The sequence below is a fragment of the Lampetra fluviatilis genome, chromosome 65, assembly GCF_964198595.1.
Source record: "Lampetra fluviatilis chromosome 65, kcLamFluv1.1, whole genome shotgun sequence".
Classification (NCBI taxonomy): Eukaryota; Metazoa; Chordata; class Hyperoartia; order Petromyzontiformes; family Petromyzontidae; genus Lampetra; species Lampetra fluviatilis.
In genome coordinates this window covers 1495116-1516341 of record NC_136339.1, presented here as the reverse complement: position 1 = coordinate 1516341, position 21226 = coordinate 1495116, and the positions used below count along the sequence as shown (strand labels likewise).

Sequence of the window (21226 nt, the reverse complement as noted above, 5' to 3'; positions counted from 1 at the left end):
AAGACAAAGGTGGCCGGGCGTGCGTGGGGTTGTGTAGTCTTGGCGTTGTGAATGATTGACTCTTGTAGAATTCCTCGTGACCATGAGTTACTATTTAACTCGCCACGGAACACTATAGACTAAACTATGTTTATTTTACCAGGTACGGCCCCACTGAGCAATGTAGCTCTATTTCCGAAGCGGCCTGGCCATCAGAAATTATAGCTCAACGGAGTGGCTTCTCATCATCGATGTGGAAATGTATAGCAGCCAAATAATCTATGGAGGGGAAAAACCGGAGGACCTGGAGAAAAATCCACGCGACCACAGGGCGAGAGGCACGCAAACTCCAAATATACAGCAGGTGTTCAGTCGGAATAGAACCCACGATTCTCCTGCATACCGGGGGACGGAGTTTAACATCTCGCCACCGTGGCACCCCCGTGACTTCTCAACACTGAGCGAGCAAATCCCAAACCTCCAGGGGTGTTCGCTTGTTTGAGGAGTTGTGGACAAGGTGGGCGAGTTTAAGCCATGGTTATCCTCGAATCAAAAGGGAGCCGGGCTAAGGGACACAAAACGAGGCTCAACAGATTTTACCAGCAGACGCGATGGCGGAGAGGATTGAATGCGGCGCGATTCGTTCTCGATTTTAAAAAAGAAATTCACTTTTATTGTTTCGCTAAAGCAGTTAAAACAAGATCTAAACGAGTGCCTCGGCACCAAGGCGATTCCACACAACTCACACAGATTCCACCCAGTTCAGCCAGACAAACCCCACGGTGGGCAAGCACTGCTAGCAAGCACCCATTAACCAGAACCGTTAACCAGAACCGTTAACCAGAACCAGTGCTGGCGTTTACACACTGCATGAAGTACAGTCTATTCTCATACAGCGCCTTGTATTAATAAATAATGCGATGGATGTATCAGGGAACGAATTTTTTTACAAGGCGGACGCGAATGGTGATATATAATGCGATCCAGCGAACAAAACTACGTCGCAGCGCGAGTAGGGATAAGCCGTCGTTCGGCTGCCTCGGCGTAGCATCATCATCGAACAAGGCATTGGGATGCTGCTGGATGCTTCCGAGATGCTACCCACGGCATCTGAGTCTTTGTTCGGCCTGCGTTACGCATCTCGCGTGACGCGGGCAGTGATTTTACCACCTATATTACTTATTACAACACGATTTTTCCACAACGCGGTGTTCTTCGGGAAAGCAACCGCGACGACTATGACTCCCGCGTTATAGGAGAACAGACTGTGCTCATTTAAGGCTGCGTTCAACCTTGGCGATGCGGACCCAGGAGTTAAACAGAGGTCCCCTGCTGGGACCAAGTGCGCCGCGTTGCCCCTTGCGACCGCATCACAGCGTCGAGCGAGAACGCGTCGATGGCAGGGTCAGGATTTGTTCGTTTCGCGGCAGAGGCCAGTGTGCCGGTGTCTGCTTGGCGATGGGGCGCGAGGGGTACGGCCCCGAGGGGGGTCTGCGTGGACGGTGCGGTCACACTAAGACGGTCACCAACGGATCGTCGTTGCGGCGCTTACGTGTGGCGCTTCTGCGGCCGTCTGGAACGCTCTTCCTTGCGATACTAGGACGCCGCACTTTTAAATCATCTAGATTGACGAACGGGGACGCACGACATTCATAACCTCTCGAGTATCAATAAAAAAAAGCGTGATATTTACCCAGGAGAGCCCCACTGAGCCTTAGACTCTTGTTATCGAGAGGGTCCTGCTACAAGCTTACAATGCTGTAGTGTTTTCATTAAGGGGGTGGGGGTTGGAGTGCGCAGTGCAATGAAAAGCCCCACAAAAAAACAGAGATCCCCCGTATAGCCTTAACAGACTGTTGGGGCAAGTGCTGTTGTAGAGAGTAGCACCTATGACAGCCGCAACGGCAAACGAGGGGGTGGGTTGCCAGCACCACGCCCGGCCGCCGTTGTCTCCCCAGTGGTGATGTTTTTACACACCACTCCAGGTACTCATTTGAGGCCGAGTCAACCTAGGGGAGGCCCAAGGACCGGTGCAGATAATCGACACCGGTGTTGGTGGCCGTGAGCGGGAATCGAACCCGGGTCGCCGGGTTCGTAGCGCAGCGCAAGCGCTAGCAGATACGCCACCGCTTCCCGCACACACCAACACACGCAGAGGGGAGAGTGCACGGAACCCTGACAGACGACAACTCTCAAGGAAGCTCGGTGCTCTCCGTGCCGCGAGCGCCGTGAGGCATGGGGGTCTTCTTCTGCATGTTGTGCCACAAGGCGTCTTTCTATGTGTACGTGACGCGAATCTGCATTTGTGTGTGCGTATATCTTGTCTAGGAAAACAAAGGCGGCCGGGTGTGGTGCTGGCCACCCACCCGTGAGCCGTGCCGGCCTTCATAGGTGCTACTCGCCAACAGCACTTGCCCCAACAGTCTGTTAAGGCATAGCTAACCGTGCTAATTGGAGGTGCGAATGTGCTTTGTTTTCTGTTTCCTGCTACGCGTGTATCCTGTGTATGACAAAGCCGTGTTTACTGTGTCTGTGTGTACTATGTGTGTACAGTCCCGTTCTCCTGTAACTAGCCTTGTGTTTTCCTAACGCGAATTGGATTAGAACCACTGGCGGAGCCAGTGGGGGGGGGGGGTGGGGATCTGATCGAAATCCATAATTTCGATCGGATCATTGGGTTTTATTAGTAATAAATCGGCATTTTGCGACCCCCACTGCCACTGTGTAGCATATTATTACGTGCCAGGGACTCCATGAGATGATAGGACAATAGTCTGAGTCCAAAATTGGTAATAAAAGCGGTTATAAGCGACTCACAGAATTGTGCACAGTTGCGTATACAGCACACGACTTTCCTGAAGGCATTCACCTTCAGCGAGCGCGATGCCGACCACACATGATTCGAATTCGACCCTCGATCGATGGCTGCGCTATCGTCGCACATGCGTCGAATAAAAAGCAAGGGACAAGTCCTTACTTACAACTCCTCTATCATTTCATTGCTGGAGGGGTTGACCCCCCGACCTGAAAATCCTGGCTCCGCCATTGATTAGAACGCGATGGATGTATTATAGGGAATAGGATGCGAATCAGATATTACGCGATTGAGCGAACAGAACTACGTCGCAGCGCGAGTAGGAATAAGCGGTTGTAACGGCTGCCTCGGCATAACATTACAACAGAATATCCTTCGGATGCTGCGTGTCTGTACGCGTCCTCTACGTGTCTACGTGCACCGTGTGTGTGTCTCCGTGCATGCTGCGTGCACCGTGTGTCTCCGTGCATGCTGCGTGTCCGTGCATGCTGCATGTCTGTACGCGTACCTAACGTGTCTACGTGCACCGTGTGTGTGTCTCCGTGCATGCTGCGTGTCTGTACGCGTACCCTACGTGTCTGTATGTGTCTGTACGTGTACTCTACGTGTCTGTACGCGTACCCTATTGGTATATGCGCACCGTGTGTGTGTCTCCGTACATGCTGCGTGTCTGTACGCGTAGTCTAAGTGTCTACGTGCACCGTGTGTGTGTCTCCGTGCATGCTGCGTGTCTGTACGCGTACCCTATGTGTTGATGTGCACCGTGTGTGGGTCTCTGTCCATGCTGTGTGTCTGCACGCGTACCCAACGCGTCTACGTGCACTGTGTGTGTGCGTGCGTCTCTCTAGGCCCCACGAGAGACGAGTCCGTGCTGTGCCAGTGCGCGGTACAGCTCGTGCAGGTAGGTGAACACGCACTTCCAGTCGGGCTCTCCCATGTCCACCAGGTCCTCCACGTCCAGCAGGGGGCAGCAGCCCACACGCCGCCTACAACGCGCACACACAACGCAGAGCGCGCACATTCGTATTTCTATTTCTGTGTTGAATGTTCGGGTTTTTTTTTGGGTTAGATAACGTGAATATCAATGTGTCGTTAAACCCACCACCACCCGACACAGCCAAGTAAGGTTTGTCACTTAAACCAAAACGTGCCAATTAGTTACTAGTTCAGCACACCGGTGTATTGGAGAGTAAACCCACACCATGTTTTGCTTTGCATTATAGGAAAAAAGACGATGTACGTGTGGTTGAAGTTTTCGCACCGTACGTAGCCAACCGTGCTAATCGGAGGTGCGGTTGTGGTGAGCGGTGGTGTGGGGTGGTGGGGTGTGGTATGGGGTGGTGGGGGTTGGTGGGGTGGTGGGCCCACGCACTCGGCGGTGGAGAAGGCGAGCGTGAAGTTGTGACGGCGGTCGTGCGGCTCCAGGCGGGAGAAGTCGAACTCGTCAGGAAAGAAGTTGTGCACGAGGGCGCAGAAGGCGAGGCCGTCGCTCCAGCTGCCCGAGAGGTCACGAACGTCCACGTGCTGTACGCACGCACACACACGTCCACGCGCTACATCATGCACGTCCACACGCTACATCATGCACGTCCACGCCCGCACGTTCATGCACGCACAGACAAGCACGTCCACGCACGCACACACATGCACGTCCACGCAGTCCATGCACATCCACACACATCCACACACGCGCAGTCCACGCACGTCCACGCACACGCACAAGGCAGGATGCTGTTGGATGCTTCTAGACGCTATCCACGCCGCCTCGGTCTTTGTTCAGCCTGCGTTACACATCAAACATGTTATTGCGGATTGTGCTTTACCCCCTATATTGTATATTATTTATTACAACACGATTTTTACGTAACGCAGTGTTCTTCAGGAACGCAACGACTGTCACCACGTTACAGGAGAACAGACTGTGTTTAGTTCGATTCCCGACTCTTCGGGTGCCTTTCTGCGTGGAGTTTGCCTTCTGTTTTCCTCCCCGTGTTCTGCATCGGCTTCCCTCCCATAGCCAAAAGCCACCACACAATGCAAACCGGTCCTGGGGCAAAATATCCCAGTGCTGATGAATAAATATCTGCACATTGCAAAGTTGGGATGAAACGCAGCAGCAAACATCGCCCCCTTATCTGCAGCCCCTATTCTTGTGGTACTAAATTATTGTAATCGCAATTAAACAAGAAAAAACATATTTTGAGACCACTGAGCTACGTAGCTCTTTTTCACAAGCGACCTGCACACATTTTATCCAACCGATTGTCTATTTGTGGTGTACGCGGTTATACCGCTGGCGGTGGAAATTTGAGAAACAATGTTCGACCACTCTTGCTGCTCAAGGATGAAATTGAAGCCATGATTCTTAAGTCCGTTCTGCAAACCACTACCGTATAAACCACTACCAGGCAAACCACTACCGGACAAAACATCATAACACAAACCACCACAGCACAAATCAAGACAGCTAAATCCACTCCAGTACAAAGCACTACAGCACAAAGATCCCCTATATAGCCTTTACCAGATTGTTGGTGCAAGTGCTGCTAGCGGTCACCTATAAAGGTCGGCACGGCACACGAGGGGGTGGGTGGCCAACACTACGACCCGGCTGCCTTTGTCTCCCCAGTGGCGATGTTTACACACCGCACCAGGTACTCATTTGAGGCTGAGTCGCCCTAGGGGAGGCCCAGGACCGATTCAGATAATCGTCACTGGTGTTGGCCACGAGCGGGAATCTAACTTGGGTTGCCGGGTTCATAGTGAAGCGCTACACTACCGCTCCCCAATTCGTGACACATGGTGTGACACAAAAGACAAAGTTAGCCTTTACAAACTGTTGGGTCAAGTGTTGTTAGTGAGCACCTATGAAGATGGTGTGACACACGCACTCGGTGTGACACACGCGCAAGCGGTGTGACAGACACACACACACACGTGGTGTGACACTCACACATGCGATGTGACATGCACACACACGCGGTATGACACACGCACATGCGATGTCACGTACCTCGTAGCCGCGCGTCTTGGAGCGGCACCATTCCAGCAGCCGCTGCTTCGCCTTCACCACGCCACCAACGCCGGCGGCCCCCCCGCCGCCCCCCGGAGTCCGTGGAGCCGGAGTTCCCTGCCTGGGATCGCACACAAGCAGCACATGGACCCCTACGGTTCAGCCTCACACACACTGGCGGGGGGGGGGGGGGCTCACAATGGGCCCTGCCAGACACTCTAAGTCGGCTCCGCTGAGCTCCTGCATGTAGCCACCTGGCTCAGAGGCACAGCTGGGGATACCTGGACCTCGCCTGATACGCAGGAGGTCGTGAGTTCGAATCCGACACCGACGCCTGCTGTATATTTGGAGTTTGCGGCGTCTCTCTTCCCGTGGTCGCGTGGATTTTTTCTCCACGCGACCACGGGGAGCTATGTAGCTCTTTTCCAGAAGCGAACGTCTCCCAGCCACCGTGGCGACCCTGCGACAACCGAGTGTGACGACCGCGGCGCCACCGCCACCCTCCGCGTTGGCTCCCATAACCTACAGGGGGTGGGGGAGGGGGGGCGCCGCTCTCACCACGCGCTCCGCCCTCCCAGCTTCTCCACCAGCGCCAACCGTGCCTGGCCTCCCGCGGGGGTCACGACCTTCGGGGTCGCGAGCCTCGGGGTCGCGAGGTCGCGCGACGGCCCAGCTCGATGGGGGGTCTCATCCTCGCGGTCAAATACACTGTGGGGGGGGGGCAGAGGGGGGGGGGGCGAGGTGAAGGTGAGTATGCCCATGGTAGCTTGAGAATCAAATAAATAAGAACTGAGGCATTGGTGCTCTCATCTCTCATAGGGGCGCCATGGTGGCGAGATATATGCATGTGTTTGAACTTCTTTTTCACCGTATGTAGCCAACCGTGTTAATCGGAGATGTTAACTGCCTCGTCTGGTATACAGGAGGTCGGGGGTTGGAACCCGACCCTGACGATGCCTATATATTTGGAGTTTGCATGTTTCTCTCTCCTCATGGTCGCGTGGACTCTTCTCCTGGTCCTCTGGTTTTATTCCCCTCCACATTTAGAATCGACATGTGTTTAGAGAGTATTTCACTGCTATAAAATTAAACACGATAAGCAACTTCGTTAAGCTATCATTTGTGGCCAGGTCACTTGTGAAAAACAGCTATATAGCTCAGTGGGCCTTATTTGCTAAAATTAAAAATTGTTTCGTTTTCCTGACTTGCCCACACAGTGGTAGTCATTTTATAGACCCGCCACCACACCTTAGCCACGCATCGCCATCATCGCCAGCATCATCATCACCTGCCGATCTTCTTCGCACCGGACCGTTCACCCAGAGTCGATGGTTTGGTAGTGGAGGTGATGGCAGAGGCCGCGTTGGAGGTCGCGTTGGAGGTCGCGTTGGAGGTCGCGTTGGAGGTCGCGTTGGAGGTCGCGTTGGAGGTCGCGGTGGAGGTCGCGGTGGAGGCCGCGGTGGAGGCGATGACGCCTGAAACAATCGTAGAGAGGTCCAGTGAGAAGACTGACGGCCAACCCCCCCCCCCCCCCCCCCCACTGAAACGAAGGTGATGCTACGGGCTACGCTACGGCACCTGACTGGCGACGACACAATCACACCGGCGTCACACGCAAATGCAGTCGATCTTCGGCCCATCGCAGGGGGCTTTTCCCATCGTGGAGTTGACCATTCCCGACAATTTCATTGAGGCACAGTTTTATGTAGAGTAACAAAAAACCAAATAAAAAGGGAGTGTTATATTACGAACCGTGAATCAAACCCTATTTTTTACACGCTTTCTATTAACTCACTCTGTTGTTGTCGTCGTATCCTCAAATCTTGTAACTCAATTTTAATCCACTTCCCAATGTGGTATCGACTGCAAACTTGGTATACTTATGTCATACTGATGACAATACTATATTCTAGCATTACAAATAAAAAATATATATTTTTAAACATTCTTTTTTTATGTTATGTTTCGGCTTGGGTCTAATTGTCCACGCTCAACTGACGTTGGCTGCAAATCACTACGGCCCCTTAGGTTATGGCAAGCTTTGCGGCCACTTCCTGGAGTCGTGGAGTTCTGCCATTACGAGTACGGTACATTTCATTAAAGCGTGTTTAAAAAAAGTATTTTTAAATATTACTTATTCCCATTTGTCTTTGAGTTTGCGGATGCCACGAAGAGATGTGGACGAGACATGGGCTGGCGTAGAAGAGACACGGGCATTATCCCCACAAAAACAAGGCATCTCAATGTGGATTTTAGGTCATCAATTACTGCACCCCCTCAACTCCCCATGAGTGATGGAGTGCAGCTGTGGAGAGAGTGGAACGCCGTGGGGAAGCTACCTGCCTGTCGCTGCATACGAAGCGCCGGGTTCTTCTCGGCCACAGTCATGCTATCCCTTCTTTATGCGTGCAAAACGTCGACCCCTTTTAAAAGGAACATCTGCGCTGGTTCAAGCTGGCCTGCCTACATTCCATCCTGGCTTTAACACCAGGCTGGATTGTGTGAGCTCACAGATCCTTGAAAAATCTGGGCACAGTCCTCTGGCAGGCAAGGCTGAATTAGCTGGGTCACGCAGCCTGCATGCCCAGCAGCTTGTTTGGCCTGACAGAGGGGGCTAAACGGGCATAGCACGGCCTAGAGAAGAGATTGTCTGACATGGTACAGGAGGATATGGAGCTGAGTGGACTTACTGAATCCTGGTATCAGCGGTGTCAAGATCAGCCTCTATGGGGGAAGCTCGTGAAGGACACTACTGGTCAGTTGGGAGGCAGTCGCCCTCCAACAACAACGGAGGGCAGGAGGAGTGACGCTCACAACAACGAGCAGAGCTCCGGGGGGCTAAAACGCAGCGAGTTGGCAAAGTGGGGAGACCAGGTGGCGCATGTCAGCTATCACAGGCAGTTAACCCACAACACCTGAGTCTGTCCCATGACCTCCTGTCAGCGAGCCTTCGACACTTCACATGGTCTGAAATTGCACCTCGCCTGGCACAAGGGCAGTGAAGACATCATCGCCACCAAGTGGTAAATGGCTGGTGTTGTGTTTGTGTGGCTGTTTGCATCCGAGTGACGGTGATTGGGTAAATGTGCAAGTGACCGTAACTGATTGTGAGACCGTGTGAATGTGAGTGACCGTGTGAGTGATTGTGCGTCTTTGTGACTGCGTGTGTACAAGTGTCTGTTTGTGCGAGTGATTGAGTAACTGCGATTGTGTGAGTGGTCGAGTGGCTGTGCATTGAAGATGCACCTGCTACAGGCGTGCGTAGGGGCTGTGCAGAGGAGACTTGGGGTGTGGAAAAGACACGGGCGGGTGTGGTGGAGACACGGGCGGGTGTGGAGGAGACACGGGCGGGTGTGGAGGAGACACGGGCGGGTGTGGAGAAGACACGTGCTGGTGCGCAGGAGACACGGGCGGGTGCGCAGGAGACACGGGCGGGTGTGCAGGAGACACGTGCTGGTGCACAGGAGACACGGGCGGGTGTGCAGGAGACACGGGCGGGTGTGCAGGAGACACGGGCGGGTGTGGAGGAGACACGGGCAATTGTAGAGGAGACACGGGCGGGTGTGGAGGAGACACCGGCAATTGTAGAGGAGACGTTGGGTGCGGAGGAGACGCTGGGTGTAGAGGAGACACGGGCGGGTGTGGAGGAGACACGTGCTGGTGTAGAGGAGACACGGGCGGGTGTGGAGAAGACACGTGCTGGTGTAGAGGAGACACGGGCGGGTGTGGAGGAGACACCGGCAATTGTAGAGGAGACGCTGGGTGCGGAGGAGACGCTGGGTGTAGAGGAGATGCTGGGTGTAGAGGAGATGCTGGGTGTAGAGGAGATGCTGGGTGTGGACGAGACACGGTCTGGTGTGGAGGAGACACCGGCAATTGTAGAGGAGACGCTGGGTGCCGAGGAGACGCTGGGTGTGGAGTTGACGCTGGGTGTGGAGAAGGGGAGCAGCCCCGTGTGGGTGCTGTGCAAGGAGCTCCCAGATGCATGGCCAATCAACGTCCCCCGTGTCTCAGCTGCACCACATACACACACACGTGTACGCAGTGCAAATGTAAAGGGGGTAAAAGTGCAACCCTGCAATTACTTGTTCACGTTGCTGTCAGGAAAGCTAAGTAATATAGAGGCCCCATGAAGGGTAAAAGGCCTAAGTCTCTCACGCTGGCCAGATAATGGACTTTACTCCACCATACGCGGACATGCCGATTCGACCGCGGTGAACCCACTAACACTGCTGGGTGGACAGAGGCGGTGGGGGGGGATTTAATACATTTTTCCCATTGTTATCAACTGCCGTGCTGGAAGATCAAATCCAACCAGCGACCTCCGGACTGTAACCCGAGCGTGCCAACCATTAACACCACAGTCGCGTCTAACATGGTATACGTATCCATTAGAGGTTTGTTGGGTTAGATCGCGTAAAAATAAATGTGTCGTTAAACCCGCCACCACCCGGCACAGCCAATTAGCAAGGTTCGTGTCAGATGGTACGGCTTTTCCGATTGGTGGAGATGTTCAAAGCATTGGGGGGAGGTGCCATTTTGCGTCCGGGTGGGAAACGTCTTTGTTACGCTGCAAGTGCAACGCAGAAGCCACTGTGTGTCCATTCTTCCACAGTGGAGCAGCATTTGAAACCGTCCACTGTGGCGAGGAGATGTTAACTATCTCGCCTGATATATAGGAGGTCGTGGGTTCAATCCCAACCCTAATGCCTGTTGTATATTTGGAGATTTCATGTTCTCCCTGTGGTCACATGGACTTTTCTCCGGGTCCTCCGTTTTTTTCCTCGATATTTCCAATCAACGTCTCGCGTTTTAGAGTATTTGGCTGCTATAAATTTCCACACGATGAGCCACTTCGTTGAGCTATGATTTGTGGCCAGGTCACTTGTGACAAAAGCGCTATACAGCTGCTCAGTGGGCCTTACCTGGTCAAAAAAAGAATAGTTTAGTTTAAACAATCGGTTCGACTCCCTGCCCAGAGCCACAGCTCAAACCCCGCAGGATCTCAGAAGCGCTGGCTCGGTGACTCATGGGGATCCAGGACCTCCTGCCTCCTCACTGACACACGGGGATCCAGGACCTCCTGCCTCCTCACTGACTCACGGGTAGCCAGGGCCTCCTGCTTCCTCCTGAGCGCTCTCCGCGCCGCTCGGATCAGAAGCCTCTGCTCGCACTCCTGAGTCTGCTCCAGCTGTGAGAGAGGGGGTGGGGGGGTAGGGGCGACAACATGGCAACTATAAAAATGCGCGACGTGACCTTATAGCGGGAAGCGTATGCACACTCCGTTTGTCTTGGCTGTGATCGAGTTTGCTTATCGATTCCTTCACCCATGTTGAGCACCCAGTTTACCAGACAATTAATCTTTTTGTCTAATCCACACAGTGTTCAACCTCCACCACACTTTGTGTTTAGTGTTGTTGTCCTTTGCTTGCACCTCCGATTAGCAAGGTTGGTACGTATGGTGGTATGAAATAAGTTCAACACGCATACATACACTGCCGGTCACAACCACACACTCACTCATACACAAATCCACTCACTCACCCATACCCTCAACCACTCACTTACTCATACATACAAACACTCACCCACCAACCCACCCACACATTTACCCACCCACCCACCCACACCCTCAACTACTCACTCCGATTCACTCATACAAACACTCGCCCCACCCACTCGCTCACACATACCCACCCATACACCCATTCACACATTTACTCACTCCCTGACTCACACTCAACCCACCCATTCACTCCCCGACTCAAAGATGTAAGTCACCTCACTTCTCTTTCCTGGCAGTTGTTCCACGATGGAACTCCCTCCTAGCATCGTCTATTTCCTCCCACACCGAGCTCTTTTACGAATATAGCCTTGCTCAAATCTTGAAACAAACTACAGGCGACCCCCGTACCTATGACCTAATTGGTTCCTGGACGGTCGCAAGTTGAGCCATCATAAGTTTCCCATAGGCGTAATGTTATACATTGGGGTTCTGTTTCTGGAAACCCATCACATACCGTAAAAAAGACCAAAATTAACAAAAAATAAATGAAAATAACTCTAGAAAACATTTATTGTAACAACTTTTGACAAACATTTATATTCAGTAAAACTTATATTTCCTCTTCTCAGATGTAGCGAAAGGCGAAAAAAAAGTTACATTTTAATAAAATTTACAAAAAAGTGAGGAGCGTTGTGAAAGACGCTGCTGCGTTCGCTCTAGGCACAGCTGCAGCCTGACGGCTCCACTGTGCATACCCATACGGAAGAAGAGCAAAGCAGCGCCAATCGACTCGGTATCGGGAGCAGTCACACCATTGGAACCTCATTTGCCAGTAAAAATATGAAAATTGTTTACCCTTCTATCTGGCAACAAAACTGACACCTTTTTACAAGGAGTCATGTTTGCATAGACCACAATACCTGCAGTCATAATGCAAACAAAAAACATAACTCTGATAATGTGCACTGTCCTTGAAGTTGATTGGTCCACACCCGAGACAGCTTTCCTTAGACCAGATGACGCCTTTTGGCGTCATCTGGTCCAACCCATGTGAGACTAGGCTCTAAGGAAAGCTGTCTCGGGTGTGGACCAATCAACTTCAAGGACAGTGCACATTATCAGAGTTATGTTTTTTGTTTGCATTATGACTGCAGGTATTCTGGTCTATGCAAACATGACTCCTTGTAAAAAGGTGTCAGTTTTGTTGCCAGATAGAAGGGTAAAAAAACCAATTATCATCGGTAGCAGTCGTTCGGCGGTCGCAGATACGAGATTTGGTCATTATTGTGGGGGTCTTAATTACGATAAGGTCGAAAATGCAAGGGGGTCGCAAGCCGAGCCATCATAAGTCGGCGGTCACCTGTATTATCGATTGCAACTATAATTGTGCTGTTTGTTGCTGGCCGCGTGGCATGTTAGGCCTGTGCTTTGCTACTGTGATCAAATAACTTGGACAACACGCGTGCATAATATATAAACGAAACTATTAAAACTAAACTATTTTTATTTCATCAGGTAAGGCTGAGCTATATATAGCTCGTTTTCAGAAGCGACCTGGCTATCACAAATGATAGCTCAACAAAGTGACTCATCGTCACGGGGGAATTTATAACAGCAGCCAAATGCTCTAAACGCGTGATGTTGATTCTAAATGTGGAGGGAAATACTGGAGGACCTGGAGAAAAATCCATGCTATCACGGGCAGAACACGCAAAGTCCAAATATACAGGTGAACTCGGGTCGCCGGGTTCGAAGCGCAGCACCCTAACCACTTTGCTAACGCTCCCCCATACACACACACGCGTGCATATCCTGTGGAATCTACACCACAAATATGGCACAGAGGGCAGCGGTTTGCGCCTCCTCAAAATCCACACAACCACAGGGAGAGAGAGAGACACGCCAACTCAAAATATACAGCAGGCGTCAGGGTCAGGATTGAACCCACGACCTCCTGTATACCAGGCGAGGTAGCTAACATCTTCCTGCCACCGTGGCACCACCGTACATATTCGTGGGAAGCCAACACTCACCATGGCTGTGAGCGCGTCCTCATCCTCCACCTGGCTCAGTTGAGCCAGCGAGGCTCCTCCCGACTGCTGCTCCTCCGTCCCAGCTCCCCTGGCGCCCAGGGCCCCGCTCCGAGCTGGCGTCGTGTCGCTGCGGGGACCGCGATCCCCATCCCCGAACCCTCCCCAACTGCTCCCTCCCTTGCTGCCCGCTCGGTCCGGCCCGGACCCCACGCTCTCCTCCTCGCGTGACCGGAGGAGACGATGATGATCGGCGGACGAGGAGCATCCACTCCCCCCGTCCTCCTCCTCCGGCTCCTGCGAGCTTGTGGAGACGGTGGATTCCTCCTCCTGCTGCTGCGTAGCTGCCGAGGGTTCCTCCTCTTCCGCTCTCCGTGCCGCACGTTCCTGCGCCCCGCGAAACGCCGCGCGTCTCCCGGTCGCGCTCGCCGCCGTGCGCTCCTTCCACGCACGCGCAATCGTGCGCTCCTCCCCTTTGTTAGTCGCGTGTTCCCACTCCCCCTCTGTGCCGGAGGCCATGGGTTCCTCCACCTTCTGCGAGACCGTGCCTTCCCCCACTTTCTGCGAGGCTGCGGGTTCCTCCACCTTCTGCGAGGCCACGGGTTTTTCCACTCTCTGCGAGGCCGTGCGTTCCTCCTCCTCCGCATGATCCATCGCCCCGCGGAAGGCCGCGCGCTGCTCCCGCGCGCTCGTGCGTTCCCTCACCGCACGCGTGAACGTGCGCTCCCCACCGCTCTTGGAGAGTGAGGCCTCCGCGGCGGCGCTGTGTTCCCGCCACGCGCCCCCAGCAGCCGTGCGCTCCTCCTCCGCCCCGTTTGCAAGGGGGGCGGCCGTGGCGGCGCTGCGTTGCCGCCCTGCGCTCGTAGGCGGCAGCTCCCGGCCCGCTCTCTCGGCCCACCGCTCCTCCCTCCCGACGAGCGAGGAGGCTGTGTACTCCTTGGGTGGGCCTGGCGCGGCGTCTCCCATCGCGCCGTGGGCTTTGCCGACGTCGCGACGCGGTGGGGAGGGAGATCCCTGCCGCTGCTGCCGCTGCTCCTGTTGCTGCTCCTGTTGCTGCTCCTGTTGCTGCTGCCGCTGCTGCTCCTGTTCCTGCCGTTGCCGCCGGGACGCGCGCTGAACCTCGGGCAACACCGGGGAGCTGGTGCTCGGCCAGAGATTCACGCTTAGGGTTTGACACGGAGCCCGTAGGGCGGCGGGCGCGGCGTCGGTGGCGTCACAGAACTGGCGCGCGCGCTCACGTACGGACAGCAGCAGCGGGTGCGGGGTGGAGCCTGCACGACGACACGCGGAAGAGAGGGGGTGAGGAGGCGGCGGCAGGAGACATGGTTCGCGGTCATAGGACAGCAACACCCAGGGGGTTTTATGGAAAAATAAAATCGCCCGGCCAGGGCCTGCGAAGACGATAGCTGCCCTGTGGCAGCCGTCGGAGTGGCACTGCTATGGCAGTGGTGGCCGATGATGCGAGCGATTCAGATTAAGACACTGGGGGTTTTTGGAAGTTCATGTACACGTTGAATCTTGAAGTTGAAAAAAGTTACATGCGCTACAGCAGCTCACAGTATTGGACGGAACTGCTTCATAGGACGGCGGAGGTTGTGAATACGTCTGTAAATTTAAAAAATCGGCGGAGGATCTCTTTTCACCGGATTGCAATTATATCTGTGACATAGTAACAATAATAAACGCAAATTATAAACGCTCGCATATTTCGTGAATCAAACTCAATGTTTGATCGAGAACTCGGAGGTGCGGAGCAAGAGCTCAGAGTCTCTCTTAAGGCAGCTTGAAGATGCGAGAACTTGAAAATGCTGAACGGGTGCAAACCTGAACATGTGAGACCACGGGGACAAAGACATGCGAACTCCAAAAATGCAGCAGGCGTCAGGGTCTGGATCAAACCCATGACCTCCTGTATACCAGGCGAGGTAGTTAACATCTAGCCACCATGGTGCTTTGCACCACCACACGCAAACTGCCCATTGCAGATGGAACTCGGTTGTCCCCCTTTGTACGGCGGCTGCTGCTGCTGGGTGGACAGAGGCGGCGAAGAGAGGAAGGGATTTGAGAAACTTGTGCCACTGATCCAATCGCCGTGCCGGGAGACAGAGGCGCGCGCGTGCCTCTGTGCGCCCTGCGAGCGAGCACGCGTACGTGGCCGCTGTCGCGACAGCGCGGGGAGAGCTGGCGACGCTGCGTGAGACCGTGGCATCTCGGGGGAGACGGCAGGAAGGGTGTGGTGGGGGTGGTGGTGGGTGGGGGGGGAAGAGTGGAAGTGCGGTTTCGGTGGCTCCACACGATCGGCGGAGAGGAGGAAGGAGGACCGGCGCCACCAGGAACAAGACAAACAAACAGGACGCGCTTTCGGCGCTGTAAACGATCGCTCTGGGAGTGCCGTGTGCCCGGCTATATTTAATGCTGCGCAGGGGTTAGCGGCAGGGCAGAGGATCTGTACGTCGATTAGCGGGAGAGATCAAACGTCGTTTGCAGTAGAACCTCTGGCCTTGCGGTCGAATTATAATCTGCAAGGATCTTAGCCACACTAACCGGTGAACTGGTCTCAAGCCTCTCCTAGGTTAACTCAGCCTTCAATGAGTACCCAGTGCAGTGTGTAAACACCAGCACTGAGGAGACAGAGGCGGCCGCGTGTGGCGTTTGCTGGCCACACCACCCCCTTGTTCCCCATGACGGCCTTCAGATGCTCGCGAACAGCACCTGCCCCATTAGTATGTTCAAGGCTGTAAGAGGCGTTTTGTCTTTGTCCAACAAGGTGATATGTTGTGTGCTGTGCGCGTGCTGTGTCTCCCTGCTGTACTGGCTGTGCTGTGCGTGCCGTGCGTGTGCCGTGCGCATGCTGTGCCCATGCTGTGCGTGTGCTGTCTCCGTGCAGTGTGTGTGTGCTGTGCGTGTGCTGTGCGTGTGCTGTGCGTGTGCTGTGCGTGTGCTGTGCGTGTGCTGTGTCCGTGCTGTGTCCGTGCTGTGTCCGTGCTGTGTCCGTGCTGTGTCCGTGCTGTGTCCGTGCTGTGTCCGTGCTGTGTCCGTGCTGTGTCCGTGCTGTGTCCGTGCTGTGTCCGTGCTGTGTCTCCGCGCCGTACCAGCCGTGTTCTGTGCATGTGCTGCGTGCGTGTGCCGTGCCCGTGCCGTGTCTCCATGCCGTACCGGCTGTGCTGCGTCGCTGCCCCCGCGCCGCCCGTGCCGGTGTTGCAGAGCTTCCATCTGAGGAGGAGGCGGCGCCGCGTCCCCGCTGGCTCACGGAGCCAGGGGAGGGGGCACAACGGGAAGGGAGGGAAGGGAATCCGTGGGCGGTGTTACAGGGGCAGAGCACAACAACAACAATAGGGGCGGCGGTGGATAGATGTTAACTACCTCGCCAGGTATGCGGGCGGTCGTGGGTTCGATCCCTACCCCGACGCCTGTATATGTGGAGTTTGCGTGTTCTCCCCGTGGTCGCATGGATTTTTCTCTGGGTCCTCCGGTTTTTCCCTCCACATTTAAAAACATGCGTTTAGAGTATTTGGTTGCGATACATTAAACACATGATACGCCACTTCGTTGAGCTATCGTTTGTGGCCAGGTCGCTTCTGAAAAAGAGCTATTTAGCTCAGTGGCGCCTTACCTGGTAAAATTTAAATAATTTAGTTTAGCTTAGAGTGAGAGCTAACACTGTGTCCGTCCAGTGCTCGCCAAGCTGCATTGGCTCCCGGTTGCTGAACAAATCCATGATAACGTCGTGCTCATTATACACAAAGTGCTTGCCGAAAATGAACCTCACAGCAGCGGCTTTTGGCTAGCCGTCGACCAAAGACAGTCACTGCATCGCGTGCTTTGAGATGCCCTTTTGTGGCCACCTGGAACGCTTTTCCTTCCGATATATTAGGAAGCCAATGGAGCTATGCACTTTTAAATCATCATGTAGATTGTAAACTCATTTCTTAAGAATAGATTTTTGTGTTTAGTTTGTTGTCCTTCCCCTGCACACTCCGATTAGTGCGGTCGGCTATGTACGGTCCAAAAGAAGTTGAGCATACGTACATACAGACTCTGAGTGAGTGAGTGCGATTGTGAGGGTGTGTGGGGAGCGGCGGTGCAGCGGTTAGCGTGCTGCACTACGAACCTGGCCACCCGAGTTCGATTCCTGCTCACGGCCAACACCAATGGCGATTATCTGAACTGGTCATGGGCCTCTGCTAGGTCGACTTAGCCTCAAATGAGTACAGAGTGCAATGTGTAAATGTCTCCACTGGGGAGACAAAGGCGGTTGGGCGTGGTGCTGGCCACCGACCCGTTTGTGTGATGTCCCGGCCTTCATAGATGCTGCTCGCTAGCAGCACTTGCCCCAACAGTCTGTTTAGGCTATACTGGGGATCTCTGCCTCTGTAGTAGGAGTGAGTGGAGTTTGTATGCTCTTCCCCTGTTCTGTATTGGTTTCCTCCGGATGCTCCACTTTCCTCCCAAAGCTAAAAGAAAAAGACCACACAACGTATGCATGTGTAATGACAGGGTGCCACCTGTTGGCCTGAAGGGGTAATCGCGGTTATGGGCATGTTACGTCATGTCTAATTATCAGGGGGGCGTATCTGGGGTAAAGGTGAAAAGCAGAGTCAGTCGAAAAGCTCTAAGAACCTGCTCAAAGGTTCTAAAATTACTGAATTTGGATTACACAGAACAGCAGCAACATCTCCCCATTACGGTGAAAGAACTTGGCAGGGCTCTCCTGTAAATTACTCTTGAGGCTCAGTGAGGTTTCCCTGGGTAAACGAGCTGGATAATAATCATTATTATTCAGGGCGATTATAATCACCCTGGGTGTGTCCAACTGTGTCAGATCTGGGAATTCTCATTTTTTTTTATTGAGCTATGGAGCTCTTATACTGGTAGAAACCTCCTGGTTACACCAGCCCACAGAGGAGTATTGTGTCCGTCGTGCAGGGAGGGGCTGGGTGGGGAGGGACTGGGTGGGGAGGGTGGGGCTGGATGGGGAGGGGCTGGGTGGGGAGGGTGGGGCTGGGTGGGGGGGGCTGGTCACCCCGTGGTGCCCTTATAAAAACTCAACGTTTAACCGACTCACGCCGGCTTGTGCCCGCCCTCACAGTTGGGCATATTTGCGGAATACACCACCACGCCGTTGACCCTGGCCATTAACTGAGCAACTCAACGTTCCTACCAGCTCCCTCCGCAAGAATGTGTTTCAGAAGTGACCCTGGCCAACAACAAAGTGGCTCATCATCAGGTGGAAATTTATAGGAGCAGCCAAATTCTAAATGTTGAGAGAAAAACCGGCGGACTCAGAGAAAAATCCACTCGCCCACAGGGGGAACATGCAAACTCCAAATACACAGCAGGCGTCAGGGTTGGGATCGAACCAACGACCTCCCGCATACCAGGCGAGGGAGATGACATCGCCACTGCGGAGCCTGCCTGCTCAGCAGGAAGCTGAGTGAGTCGATGTGAGCGAGTCGACCGTGTGACTGCTTCTCCATGTACTACCGCAACACAGCGCACTACACCACAGCACACACCACACTGCGTCTCACCTGCACCACACCGCAGCACACTGCGTCTCACCCGCACCACACCGCGTCTCACCTGCACCACACTGCACCACACCACACCGCGTCTCACCTGCACCGCTGCCGCGCCGTCCTCGTCTCCGTTCCCCCTCGTGTCTCCGCTCTCCACCTCGGCCACACTCCCCCCCGCCTGGCCCCCACCTCTCACCCCCAACCGGGAGCGCCCCTCCCAGCCCCTCCCCCTCCAGCAGCCGCCCCCCTCCCTCCCCACCAGGCCAAGTGCTGCACCCCTCCTCGCCGCCCCACATCCTTCCTCTCCTCCGACGGCTCCTCCTCGCTCTCCTCCCTCGCTTCCATCCTCCTCCTCCTTCCTCTTGGCACCACCCATACTCAGGTCGTCGTTCCCTCTCTCGCGCTTCACTCTGCTGCTACTCCTCCGCCCCGCGTCACCACTCTCCCGCTTCTTCTTCTTCCCCTCTCGGGTGCCGCCTCCCTCCTCTCCCATCCCGCGTCTTCCTCTCCCAGCACCTGCAGCCAACAACCCTCGCTCCTCCTCTTTTTCACTTCCTCCACCACCTCCTCCATCGCTCGCGGGCTCCTCCCGCCCTCGTTCCGGCTTCCCGCCGCCCCTGCCGGCCGCGGCTTCATCTCCCTCTCCTCCCCGCGGCCTCGCGACGGCGTGGAGATCCGCTACGGCCTCGCGGCGGTCCCTCTCCTCCGCCGGCCGCCCCCCCGCAACGCCCCGTGGCAGCTGCGGCTGCTGCCGCTCGGCCCTCTCTGGCGCCGCACAATCCCCGTGACGTTTGGAGGAGGAGTCGCCGCGCCTCACTCGGGCCCCCGGGGTCCCGTGCACCTCTCCCTGCCCTTGGCAGGCCCCGAGGGCCTCCGCCACGCGAGCCCTGAGAGATGCGCGCGAGAAACCTGGGGGAGGGGTGCCGTGTATTGCGCACCGCCAGAGTTAGTCCACAAAATGTTTCTTTGCCAAATTCGGAAAAAGAACATCGCAAAAGTACACAATTGGGCACCTACGATTAGCACGTATGGCTACGTACAGCGCGAAAGAGGTTCAACATATATATATACACACACATAAGCAATCATCGGCCCCCTACTGACAAACTTATGCACACTTGCAGGCCGGGTGCTGAGTCACCTTGTGCCATACAGGGAAAGCTGCCACTAGGGGATACCCTTGCAGGCCACGTCTGTGAAACACAGCAGTGTCTTCCGTCGTAATAAACAGATAGGGACAATTGTAATTGCACGCCGTACTGACAGCGCACAGGTGATCCAATAGGAAAGCTCCGTGGTTATGACTCATAATTGGCTTCCTTTGGATAAGATGGCTGTGGAGGTCTGTCAATGTTTACTTCGAACCTTAACCCTCCCAAGGCCCCACAAAGCCAACCAAATTAAGCTGCCAACATGGCCAAGGGTGCCAATCGATTTGGATTATCGGCAAAAAATCCAAAGGATTGTTGAGACGGCAACATTTTGGCAGGTTAATATTTTGATTGCTTACTCTTTGGTTCTTTCGGTAAAGTCACGTAGGTGTAAAATAAATCACGACGTTTCGGGCGCAACACAAGCGTCCGTCATCAGGTGGGAAAGCATGGTCTGCTGCTCAGGCAAACTGTTTTAAAAGGTTTGAAATGGGTGTAGCCCAAGGGTCATAAAGAAGTGGCCAGGGCTAGTGATGTCAATGTGAGAGATTAGCATGTAAGATAGGAGGAGAGCGGCCTCCTGGACAAGGGCACGGAAGTGGCTATGTTAATGTTAGAGATTAGCATGATGTTAATGTGAGAAATTAGCATGTAACTGTAGAAAAGGAGGAGAGCGGCCTCCTCGACGAGGGCACGGAAGTGGCTATGTTAATGTGAGAGATTAGCATGATGTTAATGTGAGAGATCTAAGAGAGAGGCATAGAGAGAAAGACACACAGAGAGTCGGAAATGAGCAATCATTGGAAGGACGTTATTAAACAGGTAACGTCTTAACGGACTGTGATGTTTCCATCCTACCAGCCTATGTTAGCTGTTATTTCCGAAAGATGTTCAACGCATATCAAATTATTTTGTCAAGGCGCTCTTCCTCCTCCCTCCCAGCTTAAATAGACGCTCCAAGCCTGGAGTGTGTCATTCAGACTTTGTCTTCTCGACAGACCTGTTCTTCACCTGATGACGGCTGCTTGCGTTGTGGCCGAAACGTCGTGAGAATAATTTTATTATGTTTAATTGTTATTTTTATTATTTTATTATTTCCATTCTATGTGACTTTACCGAAAGAACCAAGAACACTCAGCCGATGCGAACATTTCCGTGGACCACCCAGACCCCCACCTCTGGTGGCAAAAAAAGCATTCACTCATTTGTTTAG

The 21226-nt window shown here is 54.1% G+C and overlaps 1 protein-coding gene across 1 annotated transcript in view; it reads right to left on the bottom strand.

Moving 5' to 3' along the window:
• Positions 1 to 540: 540 nt before the first annotated feature.
• LOC144952025 (uncharacterized) overlaps positions 541 to 21226 on the bottom strand; it is a 35895-nt gene continuing 15209 nt past the window's right edge. Inside the window, exons 6-15 of the mRNA XM_078882415.1 lie at positions 18963 to 19771; positions 16500 to 16584; positions 13347 to 14614; positions 10911 to 10998; positions 9054 to 9821; positions 7096 to 7282; positions 6366 to 6515; positions 5808 to 5928; positions 4167 to 4318; positions 541 to 3780 (exon numbers count right to left, since the gene is read on the bottom strand). Of these exons, the coding sequence (XP_078738541.1) occupies positions 3639 to 3780; positions 4167 to 4318; positions 5808 to 5928; positions 6366 to 6515; positions 7096 to 7282; positions 9054 to 9821; positions 10911 to 10998; positions 13347 to 14614; positions 16500 to 16584; positions 18963 to 19771 (3770 nt within the window). The 3' untranslated portion in view covers positions 541 to 3638. The remainder of the gene's footprint in view (positions 3781 to 4166; positions 4319 to 5807; positions 5929 to 6365; positions 6516 to 7095; positions 7283 to 9053; positions 9822 to 10910; positions 10999 to 13346; positions 14615 to 16499; positions 16585 to 18962; positions 19772 to 21226) is intronic.